This window comes from Mustelus asterias, chromosome 16 (assembly GCF_964213995.1).
Source record: "Mustelus asterias chromosome 16, sMusAst1.hap1.1, whole genome shotgun sequence".
NCBI classification, from domain to species: Eukaryota; Metazoa; Chordata; class Chondrichthyes; order Carcharhiniformes; family Triakidae; genus Mustelus; species Mustelus asterias.
Window position 1 is genome coordinate 77,336,033 of NC_135816.1, and position 17,110 is coordinate 77,353,142.

General features: G+C 52.5%; 1 protein-coding gene across 1 annotated transcript in view; it reads right to left on the reverse strand.

The window, feature by feature from the left end:
* Positions 1-10,385: 10,385 nt before the first annotated feature.
* The window catches only part of LOC144505260 (kazal-type serine protease inhibitor domain-containing protein 1-like), a 54,615-nt gene continuing 47,890 nt past the window's right edge, over positions 10,386-17,110 (reverse strand). Inside the window, exon 4 of the mRNA XM_078231303.1 lies at positions 10,386-11,472. Within this exon, the coding sequence (XP_078087429.1) occupies positions 11,342-11,472 (131 nt within the window). The 3' untranslated portion in view covers positions 10,386-11,341. The remainder of the gene's footprint in view (positions 11,473-17,110) is intronic.

Below are 17,110 nucleotides of genomic sequence, written 5' to 3' on the forward strand. Positions count from 1 at the left end.
GTTTACTCTCAGTAACCGAGTTTGCACTGTGGAGTTTAATTCTCAGTGGCTGGGTTTACTCTGGGGGGGTTTTACTCTCAGTGACCAAGTTTACACTGGGGGAGTTTTATTCTCAGTGACTGTGTTTATACTGGGGGAGTTTTAAAATCAGAGGCTGAGTTTACACTGGCGGAGGTATATGATCAGAGACTGAGTTTACATAGGGAGAGTTTTATTCTCAGTGGCTGGGTTTACAGTGAGACACTTTTACACTCAGTGACCGGGTTTTCACCGGGGGAGTTTTACACTCAGTGGCTGGGTTTACACCGAGTGTGGAGTGTGCTTCACATTGAGAGACTGAGATTACACTGGGGATGTTTTACTCTCAGTGACTGAATTTACACTGGCAGAATTTCACAATCGGATGTTGAATTTACACTGGGGGTGTTATACTGCCAGTGATGTGTTTACACTGTGGGAGGTTTACAATCAGTGACTGAGATTACACCGGGGCAGGTTTACTCTCAGTTACTGGGTTTACACTGGGAGTTTGACTCTCAGTGACTGAGTTTATACTGGGGGTGTTTCACAATCAGAGACTGAGTTTACACTGGGGGAGGTTTATTCTCAGCGACTCAGTTTACACTGATAGAGTTTCACAATCAGAGATTGAGTTTATACGGGGGGAGTTTTAGAATCAGAGACCGAGTATACGTTGGGGGAGTTTTTACTCTGTGACCAAGTTTGCAATGGGGGAGTTTTAGTCTCAAGTGACTCAGTTTACACTGAGTTTTATTCTCAATGGTTGGGGTTACTGCGGGAATTTTACTCTCAGTGATCGAGTTTGCATTGGGGGAGTTTAATTCTCAGTGGCTGAGTTTACACTGGGGCAGTTTTATTCTCAGTTTCCGATGTTACACTGAGGGAGTTTTTTGTGTGTATCTTTGTGCGTTTTCTGCCTGGACTGTGGAGCCTGAGGCCTCGGTTGCCGTGGAAACGGAGGCGCGGAGTTCAAATATCAACCTGTGTCCGAGAGGAGGATGGAGAAGGCTCCATGCTTCCCTCACTCAGTCCCTCCCCATCTTTACGCTCAGAGACCACTGGTCTTCGCACTCGACCTTCATAGACCCGCGATCCCGACGCTCACCTGAGACAGAACCGCCGCCATGTTCTCAATCGGGGGGGAGGGGGGGAGGGGGGGGGGGCTGGGCGAGGGGGGGGGGGGGCTGGGCGAGGGGGGGGGGGGGGCTGGGCGAGGGGGGGGGGGGGGCTGGGCGAGGGGGGGGGGGGGCTGGGCGAGGGGGGGGGGGGGGGCTGGGCGAGGGGGGGGGGGGGCTGGGCAGGGGGGAGGGGGGGCTGGGCAGGAGGGAGGGGGGACCAGTGGGGGCGGACCACCGGGGGCGGGGGGACCAGCGGTCTGGGAGGGAGGCCAGCGGGGGGGAGGGAGGCCAGCGGGGGGGAGGGAGGCCAGCGGGGGGGAGGGGGTAACAGAGAAGCATGGGGAACAGCGGGGAGGAGGGGGGAAACAGCGGGGAGGAAGGGGGAAACAGCGGGGAGGAAGGGGGGAAACAGCGGGGAGGAAGGGGGGAAACAGCGGGGAGGAAGGGGGGAAACAGCGGGGAGGAAGGGGGGGAAACAGCGGGGAGGAGGGGGGGAAACAGCGGGGAGGAGGGGGGGAAACAGCGGGGAGGAGGGGGGGAAACAGCGGGGAGGAGGGGGGGAAACAGCGGGGAGGAGGGGGGGAAACAGCGGGGAGGAGGGGGGGAAACAGCGGGGAGGAGGGGGGGAAACAGCGGGGAGGAGGGGGGGAAACAGCGGGGAGGAGGGGGGGAAACAGCGGGGAGGAGGGGGGGAAACAGCGGGGAGGAGGGGGGGAAACAGCGGGGAGGAGGGGGGGAAACAGCGGGGAGGAGGGGGGGAAACAGCGGGGAGGAGGGGGGGAAACAGCGGGGAGGAGGGGGGGAAACAGCGGGGAGGAGGGGGGGAAACAGCGGGGAGGAGGGGGGGAAACAGCGGGGAGGAGGGGGGGAAACAGCGGGGAGGAGGGGGGGAAACAGCGGGGAGGAGGGGGGGAAACAGCGGGGAGGAGGGGGGGAAACAGCGGGGAGGAGGGGGGGAAACAGCGGGGAGGAGGGGGGGAAACAGCGGGGAGGAGGGGGGGAAACAGCGGGGAGGAGGGGGGGAAACAGCGGGGAGGAGGGGGGAAACAGCGGGGAGGAGGGGGGAAACAGCGGGGAGGAGGGGGGGAAACAGCGGGGAGGAGGGGGGGAAACAGCGGGGAGGAGGGGGGGAAACAGCGGGGAGGAGGGGGGGAAACAGCGGGGAGGAGGGGGGGAAACAGCGGGGAGGAGGGGGGGAAACAGCGGGGAGGAGGGGGGGAAACAGCGGGGAGGAGGGGGGAAACAGCGGGGAGGAGGGGGGAAACAGCGGGGAGGAGGGGGGAAACAGCGGGGAGGAGGAGGGGGAACAGCGGGGGGAGGAGGGGGAACAGCGGGGGGAGGAGGGGGAACAGCGGGGGGAGGAGGGGGAACAGCGGGGGGAATAGCAGGTGTGGGGAAAAGCAGGGGGAACAGCGGGGGGAGGGGGGAACGGCGGGGGAGGGGGGAACGGCGGGGGGAGGGGGGAACGGCGGGGGGAGGGGGGAACGGCGGGGGGAGGGGGGAACGGCGGGGGGAGGGGGGAACGGCGGGGGAGGGGGGAACGGCGGGGGGAGGGGGGAACGGCGGGGGAAGGGGGGACGGCGGGGGAAGGGGGGACGGCGGGGGGAGGGGGGGACGGCGGGGGGAGGGGGGGACGGCGGGGGGAGGGGGGGACGGCGGGGGGAGGGGGGGACGGCGGGGGGAGGGGGGGACGGCGGGGGGAGGGGGGGACGGCGGGGGGAGGGGGGGACGGCGGGGGAGGGGGGGGGAGGGGGGGACGGCGGGGGAGGGGGGGACGGCGGGGGGAGGGGGGGGGACGGCGGGGGGAGGGGGGGGGGAGGGGGGGGACGGCGGGGGGAGGGGGGGTGACGGCGGGGGGAGGGGGGGGGACGGCGGGGGGAGGGGGGGGGACGGCGGGGGGAGGGGGGGGACGGCGGGGGGAGGGGGGGTGACGGCGGGGGGAGGGGGGGGGACGGAGGGGGGGGGACGGCGGGGGGAGGGGGGGAACGGCGGGGGGGGGACGGCGGGGGGAGGGGGGGGAACGGCGGGGGGAGGGGGGGGAACGGCGGGGGGAGGGGGGGACGGGGAGGGGGGGAGGGGGGGGACGGCGGGGGGGGGGAACGGCGGGGGGGGGGGAACGGCGGGGGGGGGGGAACGGCGGGGGGGGGAACGGCGGGGGGGGGGAACGGCGGGGGGAGGGGGGGGAACGGCGGGGGGAGGGGGGGGAACGGCGGGGGGAGGGGGGGACGGGGAGGGGGGGAACGGCGGGGGGAGGGGGGGAACGGCGGGGGGAGGGGGGGAACGGCGGGGGGAGGGGGGGAACGGCGGGGGGAGGGGGGAACGGCGGGGGGAGGGGGGGAACGGCGGGGGGAGGGGGGGAACGGCGGGGGGAGGGGGGGAAACGGCGGGGGGAGGGGGAGGAACGGCAGGGGGAGGGGGGGAACGGCAGGGGGAGGGGGGGGAACGGCGGGGGGAGGGGGGGGAACGGCGGGGGGAGGGGGGGGAACGGCGGGGGGAGGGGGGGGAACGGCGGGGGGAGGGGGGGGAACGGCGGGGGGAGGGGGGGAACGGCGGGGGGAGGGGGGGAACGGCGGGGGGAACAGCGGGGGGAGGGAGGGAACAGCGGGGGGAGGGGGGGAACAGCGGGGGGAGGGGGGGAACAGCGGGGGGAGGGGGGGAACAGCGGGGGGAGGAGGGGGAACAGCGGGGGGAGGAGGGGGTACTGTGGGTGGGAGGGAGGAATCGTGGGGGTAGTACGAACATTGGGGGAACAGCGAGGGGGGACAGTGGGGGGAGGGGGAACAGTGGGGGGAGGAGGGTACAGTGGGGGGGAGGGAGGACAGTGGGCGGGGAGGGGGGACAGTGGGGAGGGGGGACAGTGGGGAGGGGAAACAATTGAGGGAGGGGGTAACAGTGGGGGGAACATCAGGGGGAGGGGGGAACAGCAGGGAGGAGAGGGAACAGCGGGGTGGGAGCGGGGAGCAATGCGGGGAGGGGGAACAGTGGTGCGAGAGAGAACAGCGGGGGGAGGGGGAACTGGGGGTGGGGGGAAAGCGGGGTGTAGAGCTGAGGGAGGAGGGAAAAGTGGGGGCAGGGGGGAAAAACGGGGGCAGGGTGAAAAGTGGGTGGAGGAGGGAAAGTGGGGGCAGGGGGAAAAGCAGGGGCAGAGGGGAAAAGCTGGGGTGGGGGGGAAAGCAGGGGCGGGGGAAAAGTGAGTGCGGGGGGGAAAGTGGGGTCAGGGGAAGCGGGGGAGGGGTGAAGCGGGATGGGGGGAATGCGTGGGGGAAGCGGGGATGACAGCGGGGGGAGGTGGGCAGTGGGCGGAGCAGCCAGGGGAAATGGGGAGAACAGCAGGGGGGGAGACCAGCACGGGAGGGGGAACAGCAGGGGAGGGGGAACAGCAGGGGAGGGGGACAGCAGGTGGAGGTGGAACAGCAGGGGAGGGGGACAGCAGGTGGAGGGGGAACAGCAGGTGGAGGGGGAACAGCAGGGGGGAGGGGAGAACAGCATGGGGGAACAGCAGAGTGAGAGGGGGGAACAGCGGGGGAGGAGGGGGGAACAGCGGGGGAGGAGGGGGGAACACTGGGGAAGGAGGGAACAGCCAAGAGGGACAGCGGGGGAGATTGGGAACAGCAGGGGTGGGCAACGGCAGGGAGGCAACAGTGGTGGGAGAGGGGGAACAATAGGGGGAGGGGTGGCAACAGCAGGGGAAGGGGGGACAGCAGGGGGAACAGCAGGGTGAGGGGGAACCGCGGGGTGAGGGGGGAACAGCGGGAGAACAGCAGGGTGAGGGGGACCGCGGGGTGAGGGGGGAACAGCGGGAGAACAGCAGGGTGAGGGCGGTGATGAGTGGTCAGGTACCTGTATTTGTGACAGGATCGTGAGAGTGCTTATAAACTGTAATCTTCCATAGAATCCCTGCAGTGCAGAAGGAGGCCATTCATCCCATTGCCTTCACCAACCACAATCCCACCCAGGTCCCAATCCCGCAACTCCACATATTTACCCTAGCTAGTCTCCCTGACACTAGGGGCAATTTAATATGGCCAAATAACCTAACCCGCACATCTGTCGGCCTATGGGAGGAAACCAGATCACCCAGAGGAAACCCACACAGAGACGGGGAGAATGTGCAAACTCCACACAGACCATGACCTAAGCCAGGAATCGAACCCGGGTCCCTGGCATTGTGAGGCAGCAGTGCTAACCACTCTGCCACTGTTGGTTCACGCTGTCTCCAAAGGATTTTGAATCTGTGTTCCAATGCAAATGGCATTTCCAGCAATTAATCCTTCGAGTCGATTGTGAAGTAGGTCTGCCTCCCACACCCAACAAACCTTGTTTCCCTCATGTAGAGATAACTCAAACACTGACTGTTTGTTAAAGCAATCATCCAACAATAGCAATAGCTTTATTAGCATAACTTAATATTTAGGCAGTAAATTATAGTAAAGCACTAAATTAAGTTGAGGAAAGTAAACACTTGATATGTTGATAATCACAGAATAACTCTTTCCCTTTCATTTGTTATTGTCACTTATTTTTTCTCCTTTCCAGTTTAACTTCAATTTTTTCTTATTCTATCGATTTAGGTACGGAACAACATCCTCTCTGCTTTATTTTCAACTTCATGGGGCTGAAATCCAGTGTGGACTCCACTGTTCTCCTGTTCGAATATTATGGGTGGAGGACAGGAAAATCTTCATGGAATTTCTGCCTCCATTGAATCATTTGCTGTTTATTAGATCAAATATTGTCTCCGGAGGCAGACTCTTTCCTTCAGCCAAATGACAAATTAGCCAAACGTTTCACGTCTGCATCATAGCCCAAGCCTGTATCAGACGTTCATAGAAGCCACAACACAGAACAGGCTGCTAGCCCAATCAGCCCTTATTGGCATTTCCCTGCCACATGTGCAATGTTGTTCTGATCACATTTACCCACCCTGTTCTCCGATCTCTTTTCCTTCATCTCTCTGTCCAATCTAACATGGAATGTTGACACAGTTTCTCCCTCAACCAATAAATCTGGAAGTGGATCCAACGTTCCCTCAAGGAAGATTCCCCTGTCCACTGTTCTAAAGCTCTGATGATTAATCTTGTATCAATGCCTCCTTGTTTCTGACCCTTCAACTGCTGGGAACAGATGGCTCCTATCTACCCAATCCCATTTTTACATCTTTAAACATATTTCATATATTAACTTGTCATCTGCATTGTTCGAATGAAATTATACCAAGTATTTCAAGGTTTTTTTTTCATATCTGTATTTCCTTTGACTAGATACATGCAATGAAATACACTCCCTGCAGTTGAAACCCAGTACTGGACACATTATCCCAGCTGAGATCATATTAAGAAATACAAACTGAACATGCTGGAAAAGATCAGCAGGTAGAGCAGCATATAAATATCGAGAAACAGTTAATCGCCGGAATTCTATCGCCCTGCCCACTACGGAATCGGAGCAGATGAGGGGCAGACAATGGAAATGTCTGCTGACCTCGGGCGGGATTTTCCGATATCAGGTCGAGCGAGGCCGTAAAATCCTGCCTACGGTTTCAAATTCAATATGACTCTCCAAACTCTGGTTCTCTCTCCACAGATGCTGCCGGGCCTGCTGAGTTTTTCCAGCATTTTCTGTTTTTATTTCAGATTTCCAGCATCTGCGGTATTTTGCTTTAATAAATCTAATTAAGATTTTCTATAAGCTTATCATTACCTCCAAGCACTTCATTATCCCAACCTGGAAAGGTTGCTGACAGCAAAGTAAACTTGTCAGCAGTCATTGGAAGGAGATAATGTCCAAGATGCTGAACTGCGGCATGCTATTGCTAAATAAACAGCAGACAAAAAGCACCATGGACCATGTGCTGCATGAGAGTGGGCACTTACTGAGGCTTTACTTTCTATGGTTCATTTCTCTTGACAATGTCATCATTAATAGTGAACAATTACATGACATTACATTGGTGAGCATTTGGTGGATTTTGACCATGCTTTCCTTGGCAAAGTGGTACACCATTTTCTTGCAGAAAATCATTGCTGGATCATGTTGTGAAAACAGTGGTGTAAGTTCGAGCAGGTCATGCAAAAGAAAACATGGATGAGAGAGGGAGGTAAGAAAGGAGGAAGGAAGGGACGGAGGGAGGGAGGCAGGAAGGAAAAAACTACTTGATTATTTTTTGAAGTGTCGTTACTTTTGCAGCAGCCAGTTTGCACACAGCAATGTTCCACAAGCATCAAAGACCAGCTAATCTATACTTGGTGATGATAGTTAAGGAAATAACATTGACTGTAATCATGGTGTCAACCTCCAACTGTTATATATTTGGTTTTGGATACTGAGAAACAAGCCCTGTGGATATATGGAAGAAAGGGTTGATAAGGAAGATATTCTTTGGATGCCTTTAACACAGAGTGAGTAAATTGAGAACACAGTTCAATCTAAATCATCCTTGCAAAACAGAGAAATCTGGGCCTAATGTACGTTCTTCACAGTGATCAAAACCTGAAATGCTTTTTGAATAGCTTCCTGAAGGAACATCTGCACACACTGTTTGTTCAGACCCTTTGTTCCAGAACGTTTTATGCGCAGTGTCATCAGTTCAGACCTTTTCACATCACTCCAAAGCAGCAAATATGCCCAATTTACCCATATAGAATTGTTTGAAAAACTGATAGCATTTGTTCAAGTGTATCTTATGGACCTCAATGGAAAGCAGAATCCAGCATCTGAAAAGCAGCTGATCCGCTACTGTATTTACTATGACTACTGAGAGCTAAAATCGGCCCACCAAGCCTGCGCCGATCACGTTGTCCTTTCTAGACCAACTGCCTGTATTCCACTCTATCCCGCCTGTTCATGTGCCTATCCAGATAAGTCTTAAATGTCGCTAATATATCTGCCTCAACCACCTCACTTGGCAGTGCATTCCAGGCCCCCACCACTCTCTGTGTAAAAAACTTACCCACACATCTCCCCTTAACTTGAACTTGTGCCCCCTTGTAATTTTCATTTCTAAGCCCCTCTTAATTTTATAAACTTCTAGCAGGTCGCCCTCCTCAGCCTCCATCTTTTCAGGGAGAACAATCCCACTTTTATTCAATCTCTCCTCATAGCTGATACCCTCCATACCAGACAACATACTGGTAAACCTTTTCTGTACTCCTTCCAAAGTCTCCAAGTCCTTCCGAAGTATGGTGACCAGAATTGGACACAGTATTCCAAATGTGGCCTAACCAGTGTTTTATATCACTGTAACATAATTTGCCAACTTTTATACTCGATGCCCCGGCCGATGAAGGCAAGCATGCCATAGATTTTCTTCACCATCTTTTCCACCTGTGCTGCCACTTTTAAGGGTATGTGGACCTGTATTCCCAGATCTCTCTGTGTGTCTATGTTCCTGGTGGTTTTGCCATTTATTTTATAGCTCCCACCTGAATTGGATTCACCAAAATGCATCACCTCGCATTTGTCCAGATTAAATTCCAGCTGCCATTTCTCTGTCCAATATTCCAGCCTATCTACATCCTGCTGTATCCTCTGACAATCTTCATCATTATCCACAACTCCAGCAATCTTAGTACCTATAATTACCTGGGTTATCCTTGCTACCCTTCTTAAATAATGGAACAATATTAGCTATCCTCCAACCCTCTGGGACATCACCTGTGGCCAATGAGGAAACAAAGATTTCTGTTCGAAGCCCAGCAATTTCCTCTCTTGTCTCCCTCAGTAATCTGGGATAGGTGCCATCTGGTCCTGGGGATTTTGTCTACCTTAATGGTTTTTATTATATCTAACACTTCCTCCCTCATAATGATGACTAGCTCTAGAGGGTTTAGATAATCCACTGGAGAGGAACGGTGGCACAGTGGTTAGCATTGCTGCCTCACAGTGCCAGTGACCCGGCAGTTCAATTCCAGTCTGTGGAGTTTGCACATTCTCCCTGTGTCTGTGTGGGTTTTCTCCGGGTGCTCTGGTTTCCTCTCACAATCCAAAGATGTGCAGGTTGGGTTGATTGGCTATGCTGAATTGACCATCGTGTTAGGGGGATTAGCAGGGTAAATATGTGGGATTACAGAGATAGGACCTAGGTGGGATTGTGGTCGGTGCAGACTCGATGGGCTGAATGGCTTCCTTCTGCACTGTAGGGATTCTATGTGCAGCTACAGGAATAGGGCCTGGGTGGTATTGTGGTTGGTGCAGATTCAATAGGCCGAATGGCCTCCTTCTGCACCATAGGGATTCTATGGTTTACATACCCCTCCGAGACACCATCAATCAATGTGTCCCTCTCCTTTGTGAATACCGATGCAAATACTTGCTGGAGTTTTTTGGAAGAAGTGACAGAAAAGATAATGCTGCTGCTGTGGTGTACACGGACTCTCAAAAGGTACCACACAACAGACTTGTGGGAAAAGTTATAAAAGGGCCAGTAGCAACATGGATATAAAATTTGTTGAGTAATAGGAAACAGAGTAATCGTCGATGGACATTTTTCAGGCTGGGGGAAGGTTGTACTGTGTTCCCCAGGGGTCGGTATTGGAATCCATGCCTTTCTTGATATATATCTTGGTGTGCAGGGGACAATTTCAAACTTTGCACATGATACTAAACTTGGAAGCATTGTAGACTGTGGGGAGGACAGTGTAGAACTTCAAAAGGACATAAACAAGTTGGTGGAGTGGACAGAAAGGTGGCAAATGAAATTGAATGCAGAGAAGTGAGGTGGTAGCAAGATTCTGGTAGCAAGAACATGGAAAGGAAATATAAAATAAGGGGTAAAATTCTTAAAAGGGTGCAGGAACAGAGGGACCTGGGTGTATATGTGCATAGATCATTGAAGGCAGCAGGAGAGGTGGAGAGAGCAGTTAATACAGCATACTGTATCCTGGGTTTTATTAATAGGGTAAGAAGTTTAACAACACCAGGTTATAGTCCAACAGGTTTATTTGGTAGCAAAAGCACATTTTAGCACATGTCTAGCTTTTGCTACCAAATAAACCTGTTGGACTTTAACCTGGTGTTGTTAAACTTCTTACTGTGTTTACCCCAGTCCAACGCCGGCATCTCCACATCATTTATTAATAGGGGCATAGAGTGCAACAGCAAGGAGGTTATGCTGAACTTATACAAGACACTAGTTAGACCTCAGTTGGAATATTGTGTACAGTTCTAGGAGTCACACTATAGCAAGGATGTGAAAGCTTTGGAGAGGGTGCAGAAGAGGTTTATCAGAATGGTGTCAGGGATGAAAAACTTCAATTGTGAGGATGGTTTGGAGAGGTTTAGATGTTCTCCTTGGAGAGAAGATTTAATACAGATGTTCAAAATCATGAGGGGGCTGGACAGGGTAGGTAGGGAGAAACTGTTCCCGTTCTTAAAAGGATCGAGAACGAGAGGGTACAGATTTAAAGTGATTTGAAAAGGAACAAAAATGATCTGAGAGAGCTTTTTCACACAGCGAGTGCTTAAGGTCTAGAATGCTCTGCCTGGAGGTGTGGTGGAGATAGCTTCAATTGAGGCATTCAACAGAGCCTTAAATGATTACTTGAATAGAAACAATATGGAGGGGAATATGCAGGAGAATGACACTAAATCATAATGCTCATTTGGATAACCCATGCAGAGATGATGGGCCAAATAGCCTCATTCTCCACCGCAACAATTCAGTAATTCTGTGTTAGGGTAGAGTGAGCATTTGATGTGGGAGGAGATTAAATGAGTACAGGCTGTGATAAGCTGAATAAATATCTGGGTACAGTGCTTAAAATATAGAGTGTACATGGAATACGGAAGGAGCTGGATTGAAGACCGAAAGGACTTCTTGTCATTTTATCTTCCTTTAGCTCTTTGATTGTCACAGATGATGGTGCCAATTAATTAATCTTATCTTAATTGTGAAGGTTTTTATTTGTTAATCTATATAGGTATTATAAAAGTGAAAAGACGTTTGTTAATACACTATGTACTGTTTAGCCACAAGATAAAATACAGCACATCACTAAACACTATAAGTGAAACATTTAAAAATTATTATGCATTATACAAAACTGCAGACAGCAAATGTTCAAAAGGTACTTTTGAATGACAGTGGTTAAATTATATACAGCTCAATTTTTTATTCAAAGGCTACACATTTTTATCAAATAGTTAATAGCTGGATAACTATGTTCCACTCTGCAAGATATATTTTCAATGGATGTTCATGTTTTTTAGTATTCGTAGTCACCCGAGATCTCATAATCATCATCTGCATCGCCATAATCGTCTTCACCTTCCTCATCATCTGTGATATAATTTCTATCTTTGCTTTTCAAACTCATTTCCATTGCTAATGGTGACTCTGTAGGTTAAAATCATACAGGCATTAAACCTACATAAGAACATAAGAACATAAGAAATAGGAGCAGGAGTAGGCCATCTAGCCCCTCGAGCCTGCCCCGCCATTCAATAAGATCATGGCTGATCTGACGTGGATCAGTACCACTTACCCGCCTGATCCCCATAACCCTTAATTCCCTTACTGATCAGGAATCCATCCATCCGCGCTTTAAACATATTCAGCGAGGGAGCCTCCACCACCTCAGTGGGCAGAGAATTCCAGAGATTCACCACCCTCTGGGAGAAGAAGTTCCTCCTTTACTGGGAAGGGTCTCTTGAGTTTTTTTTAGTGCACAGGAGGTTTAAAAGGCAGGTCCCACTATCTAGCGGGCAGCGTTGGGAGCGGGCAGCGGAGTGAGAAGGAGCTGAGTGAGAACTGAGGGGCTTTGGCTCATCGGGCTTAGGCAGAAAGGGCGAGCAGGGGTGAGTTTCTTATTTTTAAAAAATTTTATTTACAAGTTACTTTTCTCCGGGTACCTTGGTAGAAATAATTTGGAACAGAGAGGAATAATCTTCATTCACTTTTTTCCCTGTGTTTAAAAGGGCAAGTATGACTGTCAGGCCAGTATGTTGTTCCCAATGTAGGATGTGGGAGGTCCTGGAGGCTCCTAGCCTCCCAGACGACCATATCTGTGCTGGGTGTGTTGAGCTGCGGTTCCTAAGGGACCATGTTAGGGAACTGGAATTGCAGCTCGAGGACCTTCGCCGGGTTAGGGATAGTGAGGAGGTCATTGACAGGAGCTATCGGCAGGTGGTCACACCGGGACCACGGGAGGAGGGTAACTGGGTAACAGTGAGGAAGGAGAAAGCTCGGGTGATGGTGAGCACCCCGGTGGATGTGCCCCTTAATAATAAGTACTCCTGTCTGAGTACTACTGGGGTGGACAGCCCACCTGGGGGAAGCAGCGGTGGCAGTGTCTCTGGAGCTGAGCCTGGCCCAGTAGTGCAAAGGGGTAAGGAAAGGAGGGTAGTGCTAATTGGGGACTCTACGGTGAGAGGGTCAGATAGGCGTTTTTGCGGACACAGACGGGACTCTCGGATGGTGGTTTGCCTCCCTGGTGCAGGGGTCCGGGATGTCTCTGGTCGAGTCCCAGAAATCCTGAAGGGGGAGGGAGAGGAGCCCAAGGTCGTGATGCATATAGGTACTGCTGACATAGGTAGGAAGAGGGAAGGGGTCATGAAAAGAGAATATAGGGAGTTGGGTAGACAGCTGAGAAAGAGGAATGCAAAGGTAGTAATCTCGGGATTGCTGCCTGTGCCGCGGGAGAGTGAGAACAGGAATCGGTGGAGAATTAATGCGTGGCTGAGGGACTGGAGCAAGGGACAAGGATTTGGGTACTTGGATCATTGGGACCTCTTTAGGGGCAGGTGTGACCTGTTTAAAAAAGACGGGTGGCACTTGAATCCCAGGGGGACCAATATCCTGGCGGGAAGGTTGGCTAAGGCTACTGGTGAGACTTTAAACTAGAAAGGTTGGGGGGAGGGAATCGAAATGAGGGGACTGAGAGCGAGGAGGTTAGCTCGCAAATAGATAAGGAATGTAGACAGGGTAAGAGGGAGGTTAGACGAGTGAGGGAGAAGGGAAGTGCTCAGGCTGAAGGTCTGAGATGTGTCTATTTTAATGCCAGGAGTGTAGTGAATAAAGTGGATGAGCTTGGAGCGTGGATTGCTGCTTCGAATTGTGATGTGGTGGCCATTACGGAGACTTGGATGTCTCAGGGACAGGACTGGGTGCTTCAGGTGCCGGGTTTTAGATGTTTCAGGAAGGACAGGGAGGGAGGCAAGAGAGGGGGGGGAGTGGCACTGTTGATCAGGGATAGTGTCACGGCTGTAGAGAAGGTGGACGCCGTGGAGGGACTGACTACGGAATCTCTGTGGGTGGAGGTTAGGAACAGGAAGGGGTCGGTAACTTTGCTGGGTGTTTTCTATAGGCCGCCCAATAGTAACAGAGATGTTGAGGAGCAGATGGGGAAACAGATCCTGGAGAGATGTAGGAATAACAGAGTTGTCGTGATGGGAGATTTTAATTTCCCAAACATAGATTGGAATATCCCTAGGGCTAGGGGTTTGGATGGAGAGGAGTTTGTTAGGTGTGTCCAGGAGAGTTTCCTGACACAGTATGTGGATAAGCCTACTAGAGGAGAGGCTGTTCTTGATCTGGTGCTGGCTAATGAACCTGGACAGGTGGAGGATCTCTCGGTGGGTGAGCATCTTGGGGATAGCGATCATAATTCTATCTCCTTCACGATAGCATTGGAAAGAGATAGGGTCAGGCAGGCTAGGAAAGTGTTTCTCTGGAGTAAAGGGAAATACAGTGTCATCAGGGAGGAAATTAGACGGGTAAATTGGAAGGAGGCATTCTTGGGGAAAAGTACCGAAGGAAAGTGGAGGATTTTCAAGGAATGTTTGTCTGGAGCTCTGCATGACAACGTTCCGATGAGACAGGGGGGTGTTGGTAGGGTACGGGAACCGTGGTGCACGAAGGTTGTGATGAACCTGGTGAATAAGAAAAGAGAGGCGTACAGAAGGTTCAGAGAGCTAGGAGGTGTTAAGGATTTAGAGGAGTATACGCGATGTAGGAAGGAGCTTAAGAAGGAAATTAGGAGAGCGAGAAGGGGTCATGAGAAGACCTTGGCGGGTAAGATTAAGGAGAATCCCAAGGCTTTCTACAAATATGTCAAGAGTAAAAGGATGAGATGTGAAGGCATAGGACCCTTAAAAGGTGAAGGGGGAAAAGTTTGTGCGGAACCGTTAGAAATGGCGGAGCTGCTTAATGAATACTTTACCTCGGTATTCACGGTGGAAAGGGATCTGGGTGGTTGTACTGCTGGATTGCGGAGGACAGAAAGGATCGAGCATGTGGACATAAAGAAAGAGGATGTGTTGGAACTATTGAATGGCATCAAGGTTGGTAAGTCGCCGGGACCGGATGGGATGTACCCCAGGTTACTGTTGGAGGCGAGGGAGGAGATTGCGGAGCCTTTGGCGATGATCTTTGCATCGTCGATGGAGACGGGAGAGGTTCCGGAGGATTGGAGGATTGCGGATGTGGTCGCTATATTCAAGAAAGGGAACAGGGACAGCCCGGGAAATTACCGACCGGTGAGTCTAACCTCAGTGGTTGGTAAGTTGATGGAGAGGATCCTGAGAGACAGGATTTATGATCATCTAGAGAAGTTTAGTATGATCAAAAGTAGTCAGCACGGCTTTGTCAGGGGCAGGTCGTGCCTTACGAGCCTGGTTGAGTTCTTTGAAAATGTGACCAAGCACATTGACGAAGGAAGAGCGGTGGATGTGGTCTATATGGACTTCAGCAAAGCGTTCGATAAGGTCCCCCATGCAAGACTTCTTGAGAAAGTGAGAGGGCATGGGATCCAAGGGGCTGTTGCCTTGTGGATCCAGAACTGGCTTGCCTGCAGAAGGCAGAGAGTGGCTGTGGAGGGGTCTTTCTCTGCATGGAGGTCAGTGACCAGTGGAGTGCCCCAGGGATCTGTTCTGGGACCCTTGCTGTTTGTCATTTTCATAAATGACCTGGATGAGGAAGTGGAGGGATGGGTTGGTAAGTTTGCTGACGACACCAAGGTAGGTGGTGTTGTGGATAGTTTGGAGGGATGTCAGAAGTTGCAGCGAGACATAGATAGAATGCAAGACTGGGCGGAGAAGTGGCAGATGGACTTCAACCCGGATAAGTGTGTAGTGATCCATTTTGGCAGATCCAATGGGATGGAGCAGCAGTATAAAATGAAGGGTACCATTCTTAGCAGTGTAGAGGATCAGAAGGACCTTGGGGTCCGGGTCCATAGGACTCTTAAATCGGCCTCGCAGGTGGAGGATGCGGTCAAGAAGGCGTATGGCGTACTAGCCTTCATTAATCGAGGGATTGAGTTTAGGAGTCGGGAGATAATGCTGCAGCTTTATAGGACCCTGGTTAGACCCCACTTGGAGTACTGCGCGCAGTTCTGGTCACCTCATTACAGGAAAGATGTTGAAGCCATTGAAAGGGTGCAGAGGAGATTTACAAGGATGTTGCCTGGATTGGGGGGCATGCCTTATGAGGATAGGTTGAGGGAGCTTGGTCTCTTCTCCCTGGAGAGACGAAGGATGAGAGGTGACCTGATAGAGGTTTACAAGATGTTGAGGGGTCTGGATAGGGTGGACTCTCAGAGGCTATTTCCAAGGGCTGAAATGGTTGCTACGAGAGGACACAGGTTTAAGGTGCTGGGGGGTAGGTACAGGGGGGATGTCAGGGGTAAGTTTTTCACTCAGAGGGTGGTGGGTGAGTGGAATCGGCTGACGTCGGTGGTGGTGGAGGCAAACTCGTTGGGGTCTTTTAAGAGACTTCTGGATGAGTACATGGGATTTAATGGGATTGAGGGCTATAGATAGGCCTAGAGGTGGGGATGTGATCGGCGCAACTTGTGGGCCGAAGGGCCTGTTTGTGCTGTGGCTTTCTATGTTCTATGTTCTATGTTCAACTCTGTCTTAAACCGACCCCCCTTTATTTTGAGGCTGTGTCCTCTAGTTTTAACTTCCTTACTAAGTGGAAAGAATCTCTCCGCCTCCACCCTATCCAGCCCCCGCATTATCTTATAAGTCTCCATAAGATCCCCCCTCATCCTTCTAAACTCCAACGAGTACAAACCCAATCTCCTCAGCCTCTCCTCATAATCCAAACCCCTCATCTCCGGTATCAACCTGGTGAACCTTCTCTGCACTCCCTCCAATGCCAATATATCCGTCCTCATATCAGGAGACCAATACTGCACACAGTATTCCAGCTGCGGCCTCACCAATGCCCTGTACAGGTGCATCAAGACATCCCTGCTTTTATATTCTATCCCCCTCGCGATATAGGCCAACATCCCATTTGCCTTCTTGATCACCTGTTGTACCTGCAGACTGGGCTTTTGCGTCTCATGCACAAGGACCCCCAGGTCCCTTTGCACGGTAGCATGTTTTAATTTGTTTCCATTGAGATAGTAATCCCATTTGTTATTATTTCCTCCAAAGTGTATAACCTCGCATTTATCAACGTTATACTCCATTTGCCATATCCTCGCCCACTCACTCAGCCTGTCCAAATCTCTCTGCAGATCTTCTCCGTCCTCCACACGATTCACTTTTCCACTTATCTTTGTGTCGTCTGCAAACTTCGTTACCCTACACTCCGTCCCCTCCTCCAGATCATCTGTATAAATGGTAAATAGTTGCGGCCCGAGTACCGATCCCTGCGGCACGCCACTAGTTACCTTCCTCCAACCGGAAAAACACCCATTTATTCCGACTCTTTGCTTCCTGTCGGATAGCCAGTCCCCAATCCACTTTAACACACTACCCCCAACTCCGTGTGCCCTAATCTTCTTCAGCAGCCTTTTATGGGGCACCTTATCAAACGCCTTTTGGAAATCCAAAAACACCGCATCCACCGGTTCTCCTCCATCAACCGCCCTAGTCACATCTTCATAAAAATCCAACATGTTCGTCAAGCACGACTTTCCCCTCACGAATCCATGCTGCGTCTGATTGATCGAACCATTTCTATCCAGATGCCCTGCTATCTCCTCTTTAATAATGGATTCCAGCATTTTCCCTACTACAGA